The 24,776-nt window shown below is 37.9% G+C and overlaps 1 protein-coding gene across 2 annotated transcripts in view; it reads right to left on the reverse strand.

The window, feature by feature from the left end:
• Nucleotides 1–2,740: 2,740 nt before the first annotated feature.
• LOC105266187 (cysteine-rich venom protein 2) overlaps nucleotides 2,741–24,776 on the reverse strand; it is a 40,836-nt gene continuing 18,800 nt past the window's right edge. The window contains exons 3-7 of one of the 2 annotated variants that reach the window (XM_011304143.1): nucleotides 12,983–13,074; nucleotides 11,767–11,903; nucleotides 11,233–11,378; nucleotides 6,103–6,309; nucleotides 2,741–3,753 (exon numbers count right to left, since the gene is read on the reverse strand). In XM_011304143.1, the coding sequence (XP_011302445.1) occupies nucleotides 3,510–3,753; nucleotides 6,103–6,309; nucleotides 11,233–11,378; nucleotides 11,767–11,903; nucleotides 12,983–13,058 (810 nt within the window). In that variant the 5' untranslated portion in view covers nucleotides 13,059–13,074 and the 3' untranslated portion in view covers nucleotides 2,741–3,509. Of the gene's footprint in view, nucleotides 3,754–6,102; nucleotides 6,310–11,232; nucleotides 11,379–11,766; nucleotides 11,904–12,973; nucleotides 13,075–24,776 lie in introns of both variants that reach the window. The other variant, XM_011304141.1, reaches the window with a different exon arrangement.

Genomic DNA, 24,776 nt, shown 5'->3' on the forward strand with positions numbered 1-24,776 from the left:
GGAAATTTCTTCGGGAATATGGAGTGCCCTAATTTCCAAAATTTTGGTATGAAGAACCAGATGAAGCAACTCGCTGACATCCACAAGAAAATCCCCAATCGCTCCTGGAATATTCATTCCAGAATCCTAATTCTTGAAGTACAAACAAACTTGCATTCGCGTAAGGCGATTAACTCGGTGTTCACATTAATTCCTGACGCATGCGAGTAGAAAGAGGTTACGAACCACCAAAATGCCATGGCAATTTCAATTTCCCTGGGTGGGTGTTTTGAGTTCTTGATAATGCACGCACTTGGTTGGTTCACACAGTCGGGGACTTTGAATTCGCGTAAAAGGTAGAGTTTAAAATAGCTGGTTTACAAGTCCCTTCTGCTGTGGAGTAGACTGGCAAAGCCGGGTTTGGATCCTTTAATCTCACGAATCTTGCCTTGACACACGTTTTCGTACTCATCCCCGTGTTGCATTAAAAATCGGTTGACTGTAGTGTACACATTTGTTTATTTGCTAATCTGAAAGAAATATTCTCGATGCACTGGTAAATTGACGTGAAATCAAAACCAATCGTTCAAAAATCCCCAAAGAAAAATATAGCCCAACGTAAAAACCAACTCCCTTCGGTATTGTTCTTATAATTAGTTTTATGGAAGTAAAAAAATACAAGGCCGTAGTCACTGTATCCAGCTCATAAACTCTGCTCACTGGTTCGCGCTGACACAGTTTCCCGAAGACTTTTAATATTCGCTAGTGCTTTTACAGGAAAAAAACCAAGTCACTACGACGCCTATCCCCTATGGTAATGCAACTAAATATTGAAAATTTCCAGGCTTGTTACCCACCAGAGCCTTTCACCCCTGGTACCCAAGGATAATAAGGTTGTGGCCTTTGGCGAAAGCATGTACCAAACTCTATCCTAGAGTTCCGAGACGTGGGTATTGTAAACATCAGCGTAACCTGATCTCAAGAATTTTTCATAATTATTTTGTCCTGGCGACGTGAACCTGATACAACGGGGAGAGGTCCATTCTCCGATGGAAGGAAATGGGTCAAAGGACAATGTTCACATGGTGAATGCACTGTTTACTCTCGGTGCTCCACTTCACTCGATGCCATTCGTCCAAGAGACTCGGTAACTTGGTAAAAGGAAAATCCAAAGATGAATAAAAGAACTTGCAAATTTTGAAGTTCATGCCGATTTTTTTTAAACATCTGGAAAATTTGGGATTAAATTCCCCAGCGAAAAGGCCGAAGGGAGCAACTTCTACTATAAGTCTTCCATTAATTTGTTCTCTGATTTTATAATCTATTTGTAAAAAATCGCTTTGAGAAATAAAATGACAGTTTTTAAAATAAATAATCGGTGGTATTTATCTCAAACCTCAAATTCATTACCGGCAAAATATTGTTCCATGCTGAAGTTCCGTCGTGAGGATAACTCGAGTGGAAAATTAAAAGGAGAAATAAAAAATAAAAAATGAGGTGTAAATGATATCAGTTAGAGCTTGGTCGTGTTTCTTGTTTATCGTGCAAAGAACCCAAAGTAATGGGATGATTTTTCAACCCAATGGATATTTCGAGGGGAATTGTGGGGCGCGGTATAAAAGAGCGCAAGAAAGAGTGAGAAAAATACTCAAGACAGACGATGAAGGGAAGACTGGGCATTAACTAGAGATTTTTACGTTGAACAAAGACGCCAACGGGAGAACCATAAGTTTTCCCGCTTTATGTGTCCACACTATTTTCCTGTGGGTTCATAATAAATGAAGGGATAATGGCGGAGTTATTGAGTTTTTCATTCAAAATAACACATTATTTTTTCATTTACTTACAATGATCTTTATTGCTTACTCCTAATATCGATATAAATTAATTATTTAAAGTAATAGTCACATCAGATATTCATTACCACTGATTCATCGCAATCAATTGTGATATTTATGATACATTTTCAATTGGTTGAATCGGAATATACGATCAAGGCGACAGTATAAATTTTTGAATTATCCAACAAAAAATTTACGTTCAGGGAATTTTTTTATTTTCTCTCTCGAAAAAAGTTGTGTTTTTTATCATTTGAAGGACAAGTGATGGAATATTTTTTTGAGTTTATATTCTCCTGAGTAATGGAAATTTTTATTGCAAATTTCACTGTCACCTCGATCTATCAATCTCACCTGTTAATATTCGACAGTTAAAATATATAGATTTAAAGCTATTTTACATCTCAATACACATATCATCCGCCTCGATATTCTCCAAAGTTACCCAAATTATCACCTCAATTTTTCCTTCATCACATCGATAAATCCAACAGTATAATCTTTTGATTGTATTTTGAAAATATATCAACTACGTTATACTCTATATATTAATAAATTTCCAACACGAATTTAATTAACTCTATCAATCGAAATATTCCAGAACGTCTCGGCACAATCAACAATTTCCATGATCACTTTATTTTTTAATTAGCGAAAGACCGGGGCGAAATGATTAATTATTCTGCATATCTCCGGGCTGTGCTCCAGTTGTGATTGTAGATTAAAAAATAATTTTCTTTCGTGTGTAATCTGGTAGACGAGATCGGGGGAAAAAAATTGTAATCGAAATATTTTTTATAGATTTTCAAAAAATTTCGGGAAAGCTTTTCCGATTTTTTTTTTTATGAAACAAAAAAAAATCGAAGACAAAATAATTTTATTTTTGTGAAAGGTTTTGAAAAATTGGGAAAAAATATTCCGATTACAATTTTTTTTACCCTGGGAGGTACATTAAAAAAAAAACACTTATTGAAAAAAAAGCAGAAGTGTCATTTTACTCCGGTGTGATTTCCAAAAGAAAGAGAATTTTTGTTTCTCCATTGAATGATTCCTCTTTAGTTGTACAACTACTTTATATACAAGAGCATGCATAAAATACGGACAGCTTATCGTTTACAGATATCAAAAGACCACGCCTGAAAATATGTATACTCGCCCCGAGTGCCACTCACGCTCACCCATTTGCCCCATTCCACTCGGAATAATCTGGCATTTTTTCTCATCCTCTTCACGCCATCCCTATCACGAAAGATAAAAAACAATGAACATAGAATTAAAAACGTACACGTGAGTGACTATAACAATTTGGAAAAACAAAAATTCATTTTGGCAGCGAAATTTTTTCTGACTGACATACGAGACTATTCACAATCACTTCTACATACCATACGTCCCCTAAAATAGCTGTACAAATTACGAACAATTACGAACAATTGTCTGAATAATAAATTCTGATACAACAAAAGAGAATAGGAGGGAAAAAAAGTCCCAAAAAAATACACACACAACAGAAACAACAAAATTATTCGACTCCATGTGAAAATTTGAATTTTTCATTAATGGATGTGCACTCACCCACCCCAATTAATCATTCCAACGCACAATTTAAATTAGATAGTCCGTAAGATATTCAATTGCTATAGATTAAACAGTTTTATCTCTCGGTATCAGAGGTGTTTAACACAAATGAATTTACACTATTTTGTCACGGCACCTGCATGTAGCCCGACAGAATTGAAGTCTCTCGATGCCCTGATCTGTGTCGGTCTGGCACAACCATCCGGGCCACGTTTCGTAAAGCTGGCGACAGTTGGCCCACAAATCAGCCCATGGGCAGGCATTCTTACAGAGTTTACCGACTCTACAGTGATCCTTGCAGCTGCTGCATGAAGGCCCGGCTGTGTAAGGTGTGCTCAGACGATCCGGATGATTGCCCCTGTCGATCATAACACCTGTTATTTTTCCCCACACTTAAAAATATATCTGAGTTCTTCCCTATTTTTTCGTACCAATCTCTCTCATCCTATTTTATTTAAATGTGGATGAGATCTATCGTGTAATTTCTGCGGGAGCACTCGTTAAATCTTTTCCATCGTCAAGTATTTCTCAAAGGACTTTATCAATACAGAATCAATACCGTAATTTACTGTTTCCATTCGTATCTCATTTGATCTCGCTAAATGGTCATTCAACCGAATATCCCCGTTCCAAAAGAAATATTTGCTCAAATCTACAACGTACACTTCTACAAAAGTTTACTCTCCCCTCGATAGATTTACCAGGTATACCCTAGCATTCGAGTGTTTATTTTTTTCTACCACTTCAATTTCTACCAATTACTCGAGTTTCATCGTGAATTTTCAATCGTTGAATATTTAATTATCGAAAACAACTGTCAATTTTTTTGACATTGGAAAATACGAGACGGGGTTTTGTGGATTCAGTGAAAAATTGAAGAGTTCGTGGCCTAATTGAAAACGAGCGGAAACTCCAATCTCTAGAGAGAATGGAAAATTATCTTTTGGTTGAGGGCACGGGACACATGCAACCTTCAAAAAGTTTGATGTACGTGAAAACTTTAAATTGTACCGAGTGCCAGATTAATCTCATTTCATAATTAAATAATGGATGTTTTATGGGGATGTTATATTATTGGTAGTCGAGGGATGATACATCGATGAATTAACTCGGTAACAAGTTGGCGTAATATTTTTTATTTCAAGATTGTGACCTCGCGATAACCTCCGGACATTTTCATTTGTGATTACGGTGGATGGAGATTGCTGGAGAAAAAAGTTTTTATTCAACGTGCAATTTACTGCAAAGTAGCGTGCGTAGAGTTGAAATATAAACTTGGAGTGAGGGTTTAACTCAAAAATTCAACTCCATGAGTATTAGTTTCTGTGGGTAAGAACTATTGCTTTATTATGCGATAGTAAAATATGATATTTCATTCGTATTTTTTTAATGAGAAACAAAAGTTAAATGCCGTATGCCGTCGTGCTCACTGAATTTTTATGAACTATCCGGTTTTTATAACTCCATATCATTCCAACAAATGGAGGTTCATTGAATTTTTTACGAATTGTCCATCTGCAATGGATGGGCGTTATAACTAATCTCGATTATTGTGACAAGTGAAAAATACTTCTCTGACGATTTTAACATCCAATACGCGATTCACGTGAAAATCCGTGGAATATTTCTATCAAGTTACATAAAGAGGGGGAGAAAATCATTGCCTCTCTGAATGACGATATTTTCTGTAACAAAATGTGGGCGCTGTACCCCATACCTCTACCCGGAAATTGGATTCCACTTTTCGTTCCGCCCTTCCACGAATGTCATCGCGAAGAATGTCGAATGTCGGTGACTCGATCGACAGACATACGGGTGTAGGTGAGGTCGTTGCTTTTTATAGATTCCAGCCAGTCACGATATCTCGTTTCTTCAACTTCCGACTTTTCTCAGTCTGATAAAAACCACTACCAGCAACTGTGACAGTTTACCGTACTACAAAACGTCCATCGATTCCATTTAACCGATCCATTTATTATTTATATTCACTCGGTCTCTGTACAACAGTTAAAATCCCTTTATGATTATTCTTAAAGAAATATTTCACCGGCATTTTATAGAGGGCTAATATCACACGGCGTAGAGCTGGTGTACAGCAAGTGACCTAAATATAGATCGGGCGATTTGAATCACTTTAACGAATATCCTTCCGTCACGAAACCCAAGGTAGATATACCGGAGTCCCATAAAACAACAAAAATCCCTTATCTTTGAAGGAATTTCTAACAGACTCTCATAACTTATCCACCTAGGATGCACCGAGACTTGTATTTTTTTACTCCCCGTAGTAGTGTTCGCAACGAGTGAAAATAAAACGAGCGTGAATAACGCACCAGCAGTCCGATATATTTTTCAACGAATCCAGAAGACCGACTTAAATTATCCCAAAAGCTCAACGAGCATAAAGAGCGTTTTCAGCTCGAAAAAAAAAATTCTGACCTAAACCCTGAGCTTTAATTTATTAACTTCCTCATATTGTCATATCTGCTATTTGCAAGGAGCACAAAAAGCTATTTATTCCGGGTTCACAACCGAAAAAAACTTTAGCCGAGTTAAGGGTGGAAGTTGATAAATAATTCGAGTGTTGAAGGCGAAGGCAGAAACCAGAAACTGTAGAGTACGAGATCATGCATATTGCCAACCCCTCTAAAATCAACTTTGGCACAAGTTTCATTTGGTTGTAGACGTGAGACATTTGCACACTTACGCGGGACAGTAGTTGCAAACGTAACTGAAGTATGGTCTTCCCTGTGGACCCCTCGTACCATTGCACTTTGCCCAACCACATCCAACACGATGAGTTGGTGCCCACACCATCTGGGTGTAATGGCCTATTTGGCTGAGATCGTTCTCAGCGTGTGGACCATACTTGAAAATCTGGTGCTCCAAGTACCATGTTTTTATAGCGAAGAACCTGTAATCATAATTATACAATTTGGCTATCACCTCCATTCACTAGATCATTACAAGCCAGGGTAATTACAAAAAATGTGACAACTCACATCGCATCCTGCACGAGTCAAGATTAATAATAAATGTAATTGAACTTTACGAGACATACGGAGGAATATCAAATCGTTAGGATAAAACTTTACGCGGTACTTGATTGATAGATTGCGAAATTGCTCTTGATGTTCTCTTTAGGGCACTCATTCATCCACTCTCGTATCATTCTCTAATTTCTTTCTTCGTTAATCAGCACTCTCGTGCTGATCTCTACACCTCCCTTTAGGTATTCCCTATTCTCTTTAGTACTCAGGATAATTTCTATAATTACACTACTCGCATCTCCATTTAGCCTAGATATCATTATTCTCGAAAGCATCATTGAATATTGTCATGGACTAACTCTGGATTTTGAGGGATTTTGTCAATGCCTTTGAAGTAATTAATTCATCAGTCTGTTGAATCATCTGTCTGTCAGATTCCAGGCAATAATAGATTGATAATTCAGGCTCATCTTCCTCAACTCATTAATAACACCTAGCTGTGACCTCATTGACTCATTCAGGTGTAATACCTCCTGAGCTCCACCATTTGATCCCAAGATACCTTCAACACAAGTATTCAATTCATACTTGTCACTCACATTTCAAATTAATTCAAACAACAGTGAACAGCTAGCGGAAAATAGCACAAAAGCTGAAATCCACGACCTGTCATCCCTGTCATGACTGACGTTCCATCAATAATTCATCTTTGCATTCCAATAATTGCCGCGAAATATCTTCATCAATTAATTAATTACCTTCTATCAACGTGTAACTTTTGTGACAAGTCCTCTGGCATTTTCGCGTCATGATACTGTATTCTGATTCCTGAAAGACTTGGAACTTTATTATCCAAACCCGGATCAATCATCCGAGCTGACACTAATTCTGGGTGGACAGCATCCCGGAACTCGTTATCGTCCTTTTCGCTCGAGCTTTTGACAAACGCCACAAGTTTGGTCGCTCGTCCATCCGGTTGGTCAACAGGTGGAGATACACCCCAAGGCTATTGCCAAGTATCTGAACATTCATGCTCAATACTGTACATTTGTCCAGCATTAGCACAAGATAATTCAATTTTTTTCTAGAAAAATTGAAATTTCTTCATTCATTTCACGGATTCTCTCAAAAATTTGAAATTCCTTTCGTCTCATTCACACCCATGATCCGGGTTATTTCAATTTAATTCACAACTGAAAGAGGAGGAGCTGGAATGATATAAAATCCGATGTTCGATTTATGAAAAATCAATGGAGTTGGATGCGGTCTCTCATTTCGTTCGCGGAAAAAAGCCGAACGCGACATGAGAATCGCGTGCATTGAAGTGAATGTGACCCATTATAGATTGAACCGAACCAATAACTTTCCAAGTTCCTTCTGCTCATGTTCGTTTTATTCTTCATTTTATATCCCAGTGATATTTTTCTGTACTTTTCCCTTCCGTTTATTTTCTCCCTGATGCGCTTTACTATTTGTTGTACTCCCATGAACAGATGATACGTCCAAATAATTTATTGATTTAAGAACGTCATGTCAATGCAATGATAATAATTGTTATCGATTGACAAGGGGATTCTATGATAAAATTCAGTTGTTTTTGTCGACTCTTGTGATATCAACGGTGACTTATGCGCATCCAGGAGTATTTTGTAAAAGCTACAAAGTTCTGCTGACGCTGGGGCAAAATCATCTGAAATCTATCGTGCGATAAAAGTAAACGAGACGGGAAATCAGCTCTGTGCATCGAGACGCGTAATCTGATTCGGTTCCTGCCAAATCAGAAACTGCCTAGGTTACGTTCATCTCCTTGTATTCTACTTTTTCGCTTTACTTTTGCCATGGTCTTTATTTTTATGCCAGTTGTGGAGTCAGTATAGATGTAGTTTTCTTACACTAGTACGGACTTGGGGCAATAGCGGATTAGATCGATCTCGGGCACTCGTGAAACAGGATGAGAACGTGATTCGATTTGCGGAAATTGCAACATACGAGTCCTTCGAGGGAATGAGAGATACATCTACGATAGTTTGCTGGAGGGGACCAGTGGATGACTGAGTGACACTTGACATTATTTTCTCTTTTACGGTTGAAACGGTAAATCGGTGAATCGGTACCGAGAGCTTCAGTCATCTGAGGTTAATCCGGGTGGAATGGACATCTTGGATCACATGATATTTTAACCAGTTACTGCATCAGGATGTGTCAATAAAAATTACCAGAAGAAAAATGCAGATACTGAGGGTTTCGAAATCATCTGGAAGCGAAATATCAATCATTTCAGCTGTCCCCAAGTGGAGAGGAATATTTTTTGGAATTACATCGACGTATTTTGGAAATACAACACAATCCACACATTAAATAGATTTAATTGTCTATCAAAACCCGTGAAATAATATCGAAAATGTGGCGTATGGCTGCCGTCCGCCAATTTCATTATAATTTCAAAAATGATCAATGCTTGCAGATAATCATAAGCTCGCTGTCACTACAAATATCTCGCTATCAGATTTAATTTTCATTACGTAACCCTCATGGCGTATTCCTCCGAGATATCCTGCAATTTTCCTTTGAGAGTTTTCTACAAGGCGTTACCGACAGCCCGCCGAGCTAAATGGTTCCACAGCACGGGTGTGAATTACGTGTTTGAGATTTATGTATGAAAGGCGTAAATGTGAAACCGGATTAAACGTGAAAATGAGGGGCATTACGAAAACGCCGGAGAGAGAAGAATATAAAGTGTTACTTCTCGTCACGGAATTCTTCTACCTCCGATATATATTGCGCTTTTCGAGTAAAACCCGCTAAACACGAATCCTGAAAGACTTCATTTTGAAGTGCATCAACGCTCACAAAATGGCGGGCACAAAATGCGCGCGCGCGCAATTCAATTTTCCCCAGTAAATTATCAGTGACGTGGAGATCTTTTATTTCCTTGAATTTTTTTTTTTTCTCTATCATCGGGTTTTTATAATGAACTACTTTTCTATGGAGAAAAAAAGGGAAATGAAAAGAAAATGCGTTGGAATGAATTGCGGTTGAGTGGATGCTGATAGAAGGCATGGAAAAATGCAGAAAATGCAAAATCCAGGCTGGAACATGCCAAGGGTTGGCTGAGGATGTCGTTATATTATGTAGAATGACGCGTTCTGCGAAAATCATAAAGGCAAGGAATAGTGTGCGAGATTTAGTCAATAAAATCGAACGAACTCGTCTGGTAGCATCCGCTTGAAAAAGGGAATACTGCGGGTGGAAAGACGGATATGGGATTTTTGTGGTAACTGTGATGAAAAATTGTGGAGGGTAAAATGAGGGCTTTATGGGGCGGTGGATTATTGTCGCACTGTTTTATTTTTGAATAATCAATACAACTCTCCCGGGGAATCGCCGGGGATTGGTCTGATTTAAAAAATTATCTCTTCATTACTGTGATAAAATGTTGAAGATAATATTAACATCCGAATTTCCACATAACTTTATGTCTCTTCCGTAATTTTTCAATATGTATCATTTTTCTAATGATTTTCTAAGGAGATTTCTCGGAATTTTTATCTTGATTAAAACTACATGTCCCCTACCACCGCAGAATATCCATCGGTTTACCCGAGAGATGCAGTTTATTCTTCAATTTAACTTCACGCGAAACGCCTTTCCGCATGAAATCGCGCGCACGACAAAACCTGAATAACAAAGCACTGAATTGCGAATTCCCGTGAATTCCATCGAAATTCCCCCAAACCCAATAAATGTAGAATCCAATATCCCGAGGATTTAATACTCCTGAATAAATCGGGCGTTTTTTTTTCTTCACATGTACCAAAAGCCCTGTTATTCATTTACATGTAATAAAGCCATGACATTCAAAATTGAATCGTGCCAGAAATGATCGGAAAACTTTCTGGTACGTTATGAACTCGAAGTTCTCCACCTGATGGCGTACATCTGGTACAACGTTGAAACCCGTCACGTCGCACCGGAATTCAACTGCTAGCAACTCCACATTTTCTCCATGTTATAGCGTTGTGAATGTGCCCGGAGGGTTAGCACATGCGAAAAAAGGCGAAAAAGCCCGTGGCAAATGGGAAAAAAACTCCCCTTCCCTCCCCCCCAAAAAAAAGAACTAGAGCGTAAGGGCAAAAATCGCTCGAGATTTTTCCGTCCGGTTATCAAATACATGACAAGCGGAAAAGTCGAATGTGGCATTTAATGAAATTGAGTGGAGGTGTTTCTTTCGCGCTTTTCCACTTGCACTCGCCCACGGAAAATTCCCGGGGTATTCACATTTTTTTTATATTTTTTACTCCTCCTTTTTGTTTTTGCACCCCCTAAGACCGGACACCCGGAGAAATCCAGGGGCAATATAATGTGTCAGTACTTTTTTTCATTTTTTTTTTTTTCGAACGACTGAAAGTAAACCGCGCGATTTTATTTCGCCGATGGCAGTCGAGCGCGTCGCCAACCCCTTTTTTACTTCTGGGTTGATGGAAAAAAAATGGCGATGACCCGGAACGGAGGACGGAAGCACGTGGAATCCGGGAACGGAGGTGTTTTTCCCGTCTACTGCGATTTTTCTCTCGGTAAAAAGAGAAGACGTTATTTTTTCGGCATCAAAGGATTATTTTCGGGAGAAAATTGCGATTCTGGGATATTTCATAAATATATATTTATATCTCTCCCTCTCGCACCGATCACCGATAGATCACAATATACATATAATTTATAATTCTCCATCCCTCCCCTTCGGAAATAATCAATTCAAATTTATGGAGATATTTCAATTTTTTTATTTAGCGTTGCGATAATTGACTCGTTCATTGGACTGCATAATTGATTCTCATTACAGTACTCACCAGGGTACTTGTGCTGTTGAAATGAATATGTTCTGTCCACAACTACCGAAGGCATCAATATGTAAACCCGTTGCGTTGTCGTGGGTCAGGGCATAACACGCCTCCGCCCATCTTTGAGCTGCTTTAGCAGCACCATTGTGCCATTTCTGAAAATAATAAAATTTATTTGTTTAATAGAATAATAAAATTTATCGTGACGCGAATGTTGAGTGAAAAAACAATTAGCGATGCGTCCGTTACCCTGACAGCTCCACCGCCAAAAGAAATCAGAGAGACTATTTATGCAAATGTGAACACGTGATACAACACAAAGCTCTTCAACTCGGTCACTCGTGTGTACCAGCTTTCATGGGTTTACGCCTCATGATACGATTATTATAAAGAGTGAAAGGGTGGAGTGAGACTCGAGTCAACGACCGCATCGCGCTTTGTTCAAGAGCATAAAGACTTGTATATCGTATAAAAGCCTGTCATTTTTACACTGTCACTCCCGAATCGTGTCAATTTTCCAATGGAAAAATTATAGAGAATTACCATTGACAGCATGTTAGAGGCTGTAGGACTAACGTGTGTCCTGAAGAAGTTGTGGTAGAGAACGATTTTCCTCTGAACTTTTTTGTTGCTCGGTGTTAGGACTCTCGTGGGAATCCTGTCGCCATATAAACGTGGCACTGAAACAGAAATAAAAAGACTAGAGTGGTATCAAGCGAGGGATAAAAGACTTAAGAGATCTTGAGATTATTAATTATGAGTGAAAGTTTTTTTCAAAGAGATCCTTCAGGAAAATATTTCACTTGGAAATTTTTTCAGATTTACAATTTCGATTGTCTGTGCAATTCAATCATCTCACGTAAAATGCATTTTTTTTTAAATAAAAAAATGTCTTTACGAGCGGATGTGCAAAAATAGTTGAAGAAACTTTTCCATCTCCAATGGTGGCGGATGTAAGGTGCCAATATCCTTTTTTCAATGCGAATACAAATAGTCTTTTGTTAGTTGGGGTGAAAAAGTTTTCCTTTGAAAGAAGCTTTCCCTCATTTTCTCAATTCATGGGTAACATATTTATTCAATTTGCCCCGCATTTCAATTCTGGATGAATAAATGTGTCAAGCATTTACTTTATGTAATAGACACGCTCTAGGGATTTCGTCGCGTGCAACACCCCAGCGGTTTTGCCACTATATTTCATTTTCAAGTATTAAAAGTGTTATGTCCTCATACTGTATTTTCGTGCTAAGAGACGATAAAAGAGAACTGGGAGTTTCTGCCGAGTCCTTTCATAATTCATTTCAATCAGCGAAAACAGTTCCTTTTGCTCCAATGCATCCTGCGACTGGCTTGATGAATTCGAAATTTAATGACCAAAGTTTCTCAGTCCGACGGTTACAGAAACAAATATAACCCTCACTTTTTCGTGATATTAAACTATTTCTACTGATTATTCACTAATTTCCACTTTACTCTCTGTAATGATAAAAAATTTAATTGACTCTCCGCGAGAAATTACGGAGAAATTACTTTTACGAAACAAATTAAAAAAAAAAGGGGGCTAAGCAGAGTAATTAATTTTCCAAGTGAATTTACTAATTACAAGAGAATTCTAGCATTTGTCATTAAAAAGTATTTAATTTATTTGATAATTTTTTTCAATTTTTTTCTCAAGGTACATTAATCTTCACTTGGAACATATTTATTCACAAAATATCGATAATGTATTAATTAATAATAAACGATACTCTACTGGGCTTACTGCGCTGCGTTTCCCATGGAACAGCTGCAGGCAATGCTGCCACCACAGCCACACACAGCCACAAATATTTAATCATCTTCAATTATCCACTCCTGAAACACACAATAAACAATTCCATAAATAATCGCCGTAAAAATTCCACTAAACACTCGATTCTCATAAATTTTGTAGATAACGTACAGGGAAAATCTAGTGAGGTGGTACTTTAGGGAGAAACTTTTTTCTATCCCACACATACGTAAGAAAGAAAGTTTTTCAGCCTCGGGTAAAATTTCTCACCACCGTTACTTCCACTTCTCGAGTATATGCAGTTGGGAAAATAATAAATTGCATCCACTACTTTTTGAGTATCGGTAAAAGGACCACTTCTATTTCCACAGACAAAGGGGATGGAGGTGGAGCTCCACTTCCTCGAGTGGCATTTTCTTATCGTTACGTGGATCAGATATTGGTGAAACCCTTTCTCGATAGAAGGTTGGGGGGATATAAAGTTGGGGTTAATTTTTGAATACTCTGGAAAAGATTCCGGGGATCCCCTGTAAATCTCGGGATATTGGAATATCATTTCGGAAGGTCTACCCGGGTAAAAAAAAATTGTAATCGGAATATTTTTTTATTCTTTCGCAAAAATAAAATCGTTTGGTTTTCCCCTTTTTTTTATTTCATAAAAAAAATTTTCTGAAAAGTTTTCCCGAAATTTTTGAAAAACTTGGAAAAAATATTCCGATTACAATATTTTTTTTACCAAATTTTTTGGCTAGTCGGTATAATTTCTGGATTGGATCCTTTGATCTACCAGCAACTTCTGCATTTCTATTCACACGACAGACATTGACGAATCAACATTTGCCACTGTAGACTAACCAGCGAATATTTTTTCACCTTGGCAATAGTCCAGATCCGCACTTTAATCAAAATTCATGAATATTACGCTCGAGAGATGTGAATCATTAAAATAGAGGATACGATTACAGTAGCTTTGACCTGTGAATATGCTCAACATTATTCATGGAGTTGAATTTTACATTTACCTCTGCGGAGTAAAAAACTGAATGAAACTTTCAAACTTATCCATAAGTAATTATTTCTGGTTTCATTTAGAATAAATTCTATTCCAAGTATTCCAAAGCCCATATTCCCCTCAAAATCTCGACTCAATTTTTAGTCTTTCTTCTTGTTAATGAATTAGAACTATAATGACGAAATAAAACGGTGAAAATGGGTCGACCAGAAGTGGTGGGTGATTGAGGGGTACAGAGAGGTGCTAATAATTAAAGATAATCGATTTACTCATTGGCTCCTATTACTCGGAATGGGAGAGGTCATTTAGTTTGTACTTCGGATTCGGCTGTACAGTCCTTTGCTGTGTCCCATTAGCCCTCACAATTACTGCATTGGTTATGGTTCATTTAATGAATAGGATGTGCAATTAAAAAATTCAGAGCTCCATTTCAAAATGCCACTTTAAATTTCAAGTTAAACGACTTCACATCATTCACAACGACAAAGTGACAGGAAATGATTTTGAAATATTTCCAAAACTAAGATAAATCCCGCAATTTCAGTAATTACATTTTTTTTAGCTGTCAATTAGTTGATTTCATTAATTTCCCGGGGAATGAACTGTTTCAACAGTTGTATATCAACAGAAAAAATTAATTGCATCATTTATTACTGAAAAAAATTCGCGATTCCATCAATTACAACGAATCAAAATTTTCGAGGATGGTATTTATAATTGAATTTGTGGAGTACAATGAAATGCTCGTGCAATTATTTCGTATTCACTAAAAATTATTGATGACGTGAATTAATGATGAAATAATGGTGGAATCCAGTGGAATGGAAGAGAAAATAGAGAGAGAGTAAAGAGGAAAATTATTCATTGTTTGTAGAGGGTTTTTTTTACAATTGTCAGAATGTTTAGTGAATAATTCACGCAGTGGTATTGATTGTGTGTGCCACCTTGGCACTGAATCCATAGGTAACCCACAAGTACTACCACAAAACCCTTCCTCCTTCATCTGTTCTCGCAAACGTAAATTGAAAACATTCATTCTCGGTGTGAAACTCGACACTCACTCTCTGTCTTCCACCAACGAAAAATTGGACATTCCACTCGGTCCCACCGTAGTAATTTATACAGAGATAAAACGCGAATGTCTCAATGATGAAAACACTTGTTCCAAAGATTCTCAACAACTTTAAGAGCTCTGACCTCTTTCTGCAACTCACAACTTCAAAAACCCGACTAAAATTGAGATGGAGGAGTTGAGGGGGGTAAGGGGGGTGAAATAAAAAATAATGAAAACCGCGGAAAAACGTTTTCAAGATATCGAACGTGATTATACGACAAAAAATTTTCCATTCTGCTATTTTTGCATCGAATATTTCATCCCCGAGTAGAAATTCAAACTCGATATTGCCTCGGCACTACATTACATTAACACTCTGAAAAAATAATTAATTCCATATAAAACATCCATTTAATTCCACATAAAAATATATAAAATACGTATTAAACAAATATATTTTTCACCACAAGTCCTTGTCTATTTTTCACGCGATAATCCCAACGCGAGGATCTGCGTTGATTCAAGGGACAAGCTCTAGAATTTTTTTCGTTTATTTTCCCCTTCGCGAATGAAAAATATTCTTGAATAAAAGTTTTCGGCAAACCCTGTAATCTCAAAACTTCAACCAGAGAAATTCAACAATTAAAAACCACAAAATAATAACTCTACCTCCAAGATAACACAGTCCCCATGTGAAAAAAAAATAAAAATGATAAAAAACCGCGTCCTACCGTTGGCACAACACGCGTATAATGAATCCAACGCGGTCTCCACTGAAATATGCAAACGTCGAGTGCATAGAATTGGAAAAAGCAACATTCATAATATTTAACCACGTTATGAATAGAAAATATCCTCTCCCGTTGAGGCATTTACCGCTCGAGTGACCCTCATTACCGTGGGACATTTTTCCCGTGGTTAATATTCAAAATCTCATCAAATTAAAAATTAAAAAAAATATTGTGAGCACCAGAAGAGAGGGAGGGAAAAAAAATTCAATTCGTTGGCCATCTGGATATCATTTCCCGGAGAAGCTATCGTACAAAATTCAAGTTGCTCTGGTAGTTGTAGCACATGTGTATTAATACCATCATACGATTTATGGAGCTACCACTGGATTTCGATTCGCCGCAGGGAAATCCCCTGAGCCCTCAGGAACTACCCCATTCTCTCTGATGTTTCTATAGAACTCAGAGGCTGTATTCCAAATTTTTTTATCTCCCTTTTCTAGAGATAGAGTTGAGTAATCGAAATGCATTTAGTCACGGCTATTAAAATGGAGATAAAAGAAGAGGATTTTTAGGATTTTTAATTACTCCACTGATAAATTTTTTTCGGGTAAAGGAGAATAATGTGAAATTTATCCCTTTATTACACCGACTGGTGTAATGAAAAAAGTAAATATCTCTTCTGTCCTTAACGACAAGGCCCTGAGGAGGGGAGGACTAGGGCTATCGGAAAAATTAGCGATTCATCTCACAGAGAGTCGCAAATTGTTGGCAATACCCCGGTAAAACACGATGGAATATCCTCCGGGGTTTATTTAGCCACTCTCAACGCCCGATTTTCCAAGGCCCAGGCTGTAAATTTTCTGGTTGGACACAATGGTGCGGCATAACGGAGGTCGCAAGGCGTTTCTACCTGCCTTCCCATGAATATTCACGAGTCCTCTCTAACTATATAAACCATTGGAGGTGAAATTCGAGCCAGAAGTGGTATATTTGGTGCTATCGTCGAATATCGACAGTCGTTGCACGCTCCACCGAGGAATGAAAAGGAGTGAACGACGAGAATTGGGCTCGATGGAGAATGCTTGAACATAGTCAATCCTAGATTGGGGCCAGTCCAAAGGTGATTGAGAATATTGTCCGTCGACGTACAACAGATTCTAGAGGGTCAAGTGAATTAATGCACAGTGAAAGCGCATTTTTTTTTACACGTGAAAATAAAAAAAAATCTTTCACCGGGCGGGAGAATTTCAAAAAAAAATTCAAATAACTCAATTACGTCAGTAAATCAATTCTATAAATTCTATATTAATTTCCATCGATTCTCGTTGCGCAGTCGGAATAGTTCTCAATAATCAGGGAATCGAACTATTTTTACCCCTCAGTATCTCATTTTCACCGTGGAATTGGTTGATTTTCCTTGGTAATTGATATTGCAGAATAAATCCATTATCCTCCACCAAGGAAGCACTCAGAAATGTATATTATGTTTTGAAGTAGCTAAAAGCCAATACCGCAGTATCCCTCGCCCATTATCTATTATAAATACTCATGGAAAATATTATTTGGAGGCTCGTGGAAGGATTGGAATTAGGATTGAATTATCGAATGGATCGCTGGAATATTTTCTGGTATCGAGGGATAGGATTTCACTAGGGTCTGACGATTCTAACTTTCATTTTTTTAATTGGCGATTTTTCATCACTCAATCAATAATTTTCTCTCGAATGATTAATTAATTAATGAGCTTTCATAAGAATCAATTGTTTTGGTTTGCTCCTGGTAATGGCAGCCAGTTGCACTGTGAAGGGGTCAATTCCATCGACTTCGTAATGTTATTACGCAAATTACTGGATAGAATTAATTCACAGTTGCAGAGGATGTCACCTGGTGAGTAGCTAACACCTAGACAATTGATTTCCAATAATTGGACGTATCTTCCTGGCTCGGTACCCCAGTGAGTCATAATTCGTGTCTAACTTCTCTCTGGGGAGATGATAGATTATTAATTGGGGAGTTTCAAAGTTGTTCTCGAATTTAACAGCTTTATTTTTTTTTTAAAAGTTACTCCAACTTCCGGTTGGACTCCACTGCATCCAAATATTTTCAGCAACTGAGTTTTCTAATTGAATTAGACGAGAATAATTCAGCAATCCTACGATTTTCCTGCATAAAAATTATCGACTATTCCATTTACGTTTGAGTAGTCCATCCGCGTGTATGATCAGCCGTGAATTGTTCTTGAATTTTTTCGGAAAGTATTTGAATTTTCCAAACAAATCGCATGAGATTTTTTTTTTCAAAGTGAGAATTTTCGTAATTAAATTTCGGAAGATTGAAAAATCCTTTGAAATTTCAGGAGCAATTATAAAACAGCAGTGGGTATAGACGACAATATTCGATAGATATAGTAGTCCTCTAAAAGCACTCTTTTGATGGCCCATCGACGTGAGGAATTTAATTAATGAGAAATATCAATTAGCTCCGCGATAACTGAATTCTGTCTGGAGAATTCGAGGCGAGTGCTCCATACGATGAATTCTACCCCCAGGTAGTGATTATTCTCATGATTTTTTAATGGATGCGAGCGCTAATGAGATCGCAGGCGATACTCCAGCTCAAGTTCTATTCATGAGTATCGAATAAATATATTTCGATTCTAGAAAAAATCGAATTAAATCACTGAATAAAAAATAAAAAAATGCTAAAGCCTATGGTAATGGTTAATTAACAATTAACGAGGTTAATTAACAATTAACTAGGTTAATTAAGTTTCAAGAAAATGTCTGTTACCTACATGAGAAAGCATTTCAAGTTAATCCTACGTGATGTGTGGTACATAGTCGGTATTCCGCGATAAGACGGTAGGATTTACTCTCGAGTGACGTCGAGTTTCTCCGTTCGATAATCGATATCGCCTAATGGTATACGTTAAGACGTGGTTATAGGATTGTGGGTTGGAACGTGCGTGAATAACTATTGTGGTTTCAACTCGCAGACAAGAGTGATGTCGAGTGAGTCATGAGAATGGAAAACAGAATTCAAAATAGACTATCAGATCCGTTTGTCAACAGTGGGGTACAAATTCAGTAACGAACAAAGGTAAAATATTATCTCGTGTTAACTATTTTCATCTTTTTCAATAGTAGGAAAAATAAATGAGGGGTGAAAAAAGGGAAATAATTTTTTCACGCGAATCTAGGGTAATCTATCCCTAAAAGAAAATTCTCATCAACTCACGAAAATGTCATTCACCGTTGAAAATAGAATAGGTTAGGACATCAAAGTCCTGTCGTAAATTACACATCACCTGGGGTGGGAAAATAAAAAAACTACCCCTTCCCCTTATGTCAACTACGACATTTTCTTCATGAATAAGCGAATGGAGTACGTAACTCTTTGGGATGCAAATTCAGCACTCTAAAACTATTTCCATCTCCAATTTTCTTCAGCAAAAGACGTACCTCAGATTAGTGAAAGCGTTATCATAGTAAATGGCGTATGAGTCGGGGAACTAAAATGCTGATGCATCGAATCTATCTGGGTGAAAACATTTTCATCAGGTATGAGAGGGTATCAGCTCCATTCGTTTGAAAAAAAATGGGAGAATTTGCATATCGTAGGGGCGAGACTGGGAGTGGGAGACTTCCCTTGATTTTATATCCCTGGTTTATTTGGAGATTATATTCTGATTATTTTTTAATTATATCAGTATAAAAACAATTTAGGAGTTGTCCCATAAAATTTTGGTGGTCCTTGGATTTTTCAACTGAATTTTTTAAACTTGACATTTTTTGAATATTCAACGGGCTAAGTAATTATTCATTAACAAAATGCAGATAAATTCCATGCAAATTCATAATTTTTTAATATTTCAAGAGAGATTTAATATTTTTTCTCCACGTAACGGAGATAATTATTAATTCGTTCTTGCGATAGAAAAAATTCTCTTCCCAAAAGGAACTCTTTCAGAATAATGAAAAAATGTCGTTATTAATTCTCGCAACTTTTTTGATATTTTACAATCTCTTGTTACTGCCGAATGAATAGAATTTAATTCAGCATTCCTTCAATGCAATCGCAGTTTATGCTCGCAAAGAAATTCTTTGAGGTATGATTCTCAATTGCGCAATGATAAAGCCTGAGGTATTTTTCTCAGTGAAAAATTCCGGGAATCGTATTCTATGAAAAAGAAAATGCAGACTAATAAAAAAAATTGTCACCATAAAAATACGAATTCAAGCATTCGTATTTTCTTTGATTTCAAGTGTTCATTAGTTCAGTGACTGCATTGTCGTAGAAATTACGAAGTTTCTCGCAGTTCCATTGAATTTCTCCGCAGTTGAAAATAGAATAAGATCATTCCTTGAATTCTCTTGTTATCTCGATATATTTCCCTGAGATTCAACTTCTGCTGTTGTCCTTTGGGTAATTGTCCCGTAATAATTACCGTTGTAGACAAGTTTGAGTGATTGTAATTATAAATGCAGTTGAACGAATTTTCGCGGTACTTTAGAGTCTTGCTGATTCGGGAATGTTCGTAATTTTTTAAAAGTGTCTCCGGTTAAATGAATGCCCCCACCCGTTCCGATGCATTAAACGCAGTGATGAAAATTGATAGTCAGGCAGGATGTGCATCAACCACAACGCAGGTAACCGCGAACAATGCATCCAACTAGTCAACACTTTGGTGAAATCGCAGTGCAGTTTAGCTTGAAAACGTGGGCTGGAGTCTCTCGTTGTTCCTGTGGTTGGAGATACACACTAGCACCACAAATTGCCGCATCAGTTACAGCCCCAACGCTAAAGCCCTCGAAAAATCACATAATCCCTCATCAGGAATTTATTTACTATTCCAAATCATTCGACTCATCGATTCATTTAATTCCCATTTTTTAATCGAAGAGTACTCGGGTAAAAAACAATTTTAATCGTAATATTTTTTTCAAGTTTTCAAAAAATTTCGGGAAAACTTTCACAAACTTTTAAAAATTTCAGAAAAGAATTTTATTTTTGCGAAAGTTCTTGAATTTTTTTTTTATAATTTAGATAAAAATTCAGAAAAAATATTACGATTACAATTTTTTTTAAACCCGGGTATCCATCAAAAATTCGTGTTTTCATAAATTTTTCACTCGTCGATGACTTTATATTTATTCTCATGACCCTGCGAAATATCCAGGGATTTGTCCGTGTCCTCGGTTGGATTGGAGGAGTCGAATAGGTGATCCGGATGAGCTATCTTGGAGATATCTCCTCGGCCATCACTTTGTTAAACAGGTCCAGGTATCAGACAACCCCATGGGATATAATGGTACCTGGCTCGCTTATATACTCCCTATCCAGCGGATATAAACCTTTTTCGTCTGTTGAACCACTTCGAGATGCTTCTGGATTGGTCTAATGCGATTGCACAGCAGAGTTCCCAACTGTATCGAATGCCTTATCGATTTTCACTTCAATGGAAATCACATTCGATTAGTTTTCGCATGGTTTCTGAAATTTGTTGGAAACCATTTGACTCAGGAAAAATTTTATTCTCATTTCTGAATAAAATCACGCTGAAGCATTTGCATTTGGATGAATCTCAGGGGTTGAACAGGTTGAATTGTTGTTAGAAAATTGGTGGACAGTGGGAATGAAGATTTTCAAATTTTCAGATTTTCCTGAAAATTACTGGGAGAGCGTCGCGCAGACATGCGATTCGAATAAAAAATTAAATGTTATTCTCATTTTTATTATAAATTTGACGAACTGAAAAATCACCAATGGTATTGTTTTATTTCTAGTGAGCCGGCTTCCTCACGCATCGGAATATCCGAGAATTGGAAATGCATATTAATCAATATCCCACCGAACGCCAACTGAACCGCACGGATATCTCCAATACACTGTACATTCCAGTATGTCCCACGGGTGTAATCTGATTCCAGAGGTTCTGGCGCGTTACAGAGTGGACACCGCATTGGCCTGTAAGTACCAAAACGTTTCAACTCTCTAGAGAATAAGGGACTAGGCTTCTCACACTAACTAAATCGCTCCACCGAGATAGACGGCACCGGGTATTCCGCGTTGCACTAATAAATCAACCTGCTAGGTATTTATACGGATATGCGTGCATCAGAATTTATGGGGGCAGACGAGTTGGCCTTTGGGCTTTGTTTATTTATTTATTCATTAATTTATTGTATGCGAGACAAACGGTGCACGCCCAGTTGGAGTGTCATATAAGATCCGAACGTATGTGACACATGAAATATTCGGTTTATTTATTTAAATATTCAGGGAGTGGCTAATTATTTTTCCATAATTTTTTTATTCACGAGGAGAGAGTCAAGATATCGGTTAAATTCCCTCAATCTTATCCCCGTTTTCAACAATATTCCACGTTCTATGCCTCATCCACGAACCTCTCAACTCATTACACCAAGAGTTACCTAAGACTTCTCCGGAGATTCCCCCACCTAAGTGTCGGATCTCAAGCCACCCCCGTGCAACCCCCTAAAAACAGTTGATTTTCATGAGAACACAAGTGAAGCACATACAGAATCCTCTCCCCATTCTCCAACGTTAAGGCAATTCTCACGGTTGGGTTGAAGTACCGCTGACTGAACTCCTCGATCCAAAAGCCCTACGAGGCATACCACCACTTTCAGCTGGCAACGAAAATTCAGACTACGTATGCCTTGAACAATCACGCTCAACATTCCCCCGAGCCTCCATTCAACCTACACCCACCGCCTCTTCTCAAAGTCCACACACCGTGGAATGAGAATTTGCCAGACGCAAAACGAAGTTTAGCAACACAAGAAGACAGATTCAAGGGAGTTACACAGTGGCATAGAGGTACAGAGATGCCTGAGGCTTAATTGGTAGCATTAATATGGATAAACTTGAGTAAGAACCTGTCCCACGGATATTACACTGTCTCAGTCCGAGTTTGTGTGGACAAGCGCGTGGATGTCGTCCTGATAATCTTGGTGAAGGTTTTTTTTCTCGACGTCGGAGTCTTTATTCTACTCCCATTGGGCACTTTATCCCGCGGTATTCATGTGGCTGTGTAACCTGCACTGCATTTCCACTCCTACGGAACGTGTAAGGAAAATGGGGAACCCCATTGCACGCCAGAAGACTGAAAGGACCAGAATGACCTCAGAGTCTTGGTTAATCTTCACCCAGGGTTTAAAGACAAATTTTCGGTACCATAAAAAATGAAAGGCACATAAATCGAAATCGACCTTTTGCATGGTAGAATTCCATCTGGATTATTTGACTGCCGACGTCACTGCACAATGGAAATCTCTGAGAACAATTCGGTGGGCGAATGTGTGGATCCCGAGAGGATTATGGAGTATTGTCTACTGAAGATGATGATGACGATGATGAAGGTGGAAGGAGAATTGTTGTCTGGAGGTGATGGAGGCTCTTGACGTTTGCCATCAGGCAACTGATGGCACGTCGTTGATAGACAATTCAGTGGAATTTCAATTGGAGTAACTGAGGAGATGAGGGTGATGATGATAAGGATGATGATGGTCTTGCGAGAATTAGTCGATTAGCAAGTTAATACTGGAGTTCTCCAGCGAAATGTTCGGGCAACCTAACTCGACTTTTTTTTACTGAGTTTTCAAAAAATATTTTTGAAACGGTGAAGTTTCTGCTGGTACCATTTCTGGAAAGCTAATTGACCGTTTAAAAAACTTATTATAAAAGTTTCGTTAGATCCCTTTTGCTCGGGGAAACTCTTGTACAAAAGAATTAATTTGCTTCCGGTACCCATGGTTCTCGAAATAGTCAATACCTGATGAAAATTCAAAATTTATTGCGACCAGTTTCACTAGGGAGGGCATTAACATAATTTCGGGAGACCTAGCTCATAAATCTCATCTATTTCTCCAGTATACATTACTGCTCTCTTGAAATTCTTATTCATCCGGGCTTAATTGGCGTAGAGTCCTCTGGACTCGTTGGATTTATTTACAATTGAAATTCCAAATGATAAATATTCATGGGCTTACGAAATTGGAGTCAAGAAAATTCTAGCCAATCACGCATGCCATTCACGGAGAGTGGATAAACAATTCATTTGGAATCAAGATGTTGTTGACTTTAATTCGGGAGAAGAAGGAAAAATAGGGCCGGGGGAGAAGTTTTTAATGACGGGAAAATATGCGAGTGGAATTGTAGGTAGAGACGTAATGAAGCATTCTGGGTATTTGTAAAACAAATTTCTTCGTTATTCCAATAGTTTCAGGTGGATTTCAGGGATCCCCGGGGCAATCCTAGTCCTCTGACAGTTTTACAATTTCAAAAGAGTCATTTTAACATCATTTGCCATTTTAAAAATACATCGTTAGCTCAACTAAAGAGAAACGTAACTCAGAAAATGTCATCGAGCTAAATCTGAAGTTTCATCTAAAGCGGAAATTAATCTCACATGCAAGAGTATCGGACGGATGGAGTCCTCAATTCACATATTGTCACGCGTTATATCTGTACTTTTGCCTGGATCACTCATTTTACGGCTCATGCAATTCACTGCTACCAATTGAAACCTCTCGGTCTCTGTCGAACCGAGAAAACCGCTCGTTACCACCGGTCAACGTGTCCAAACTACAAAGTCAAAATTTTCCCTGTTTTTATCTCCATTCACATTCCAATGAATTTTCTATCGTAAATTTTGGGGAATTACTGACTAATACCGATGAGAGAGTTCAGATGTCCTTTACTTCTCAGTTTAAGTAAAAAGCTAGCGATGGAATTCTTAATTGCGATTGTTCCCTCGGGCCAATAAAAGTCTGTTTGCCTGGTCGCTAATGAAAACCCGAGGGTCAACACAGCAAGGAGTTGACAGTTGAGGCAAGATGAAAGGTAGTCGAGGTCGAATATTCCAAATGAGATCTGAGAAGTATTGAGTTTTGGAGTTGGAATCAAGAGGAAGTTATTCAGATGTGGAGATGGTGAAATGGAATGACATGAAAGCAACAATTG

This window comes from Fopius arisanus, unplaced genomic scaffold (assembly GCF_000806365.1).
Source record: "Fopius arisanus strain USDA-PBARC FA_bdor unplaced genomic scaffold, ASM80636v1 scaffold00036, whole genome shotgun sequence".
Lineage (NCBI taxonomy): Eukaryota > Metazoa > Arthropoda > Insecta > Hymenoptera > Braconidae > Fopius > Fopius arisanus.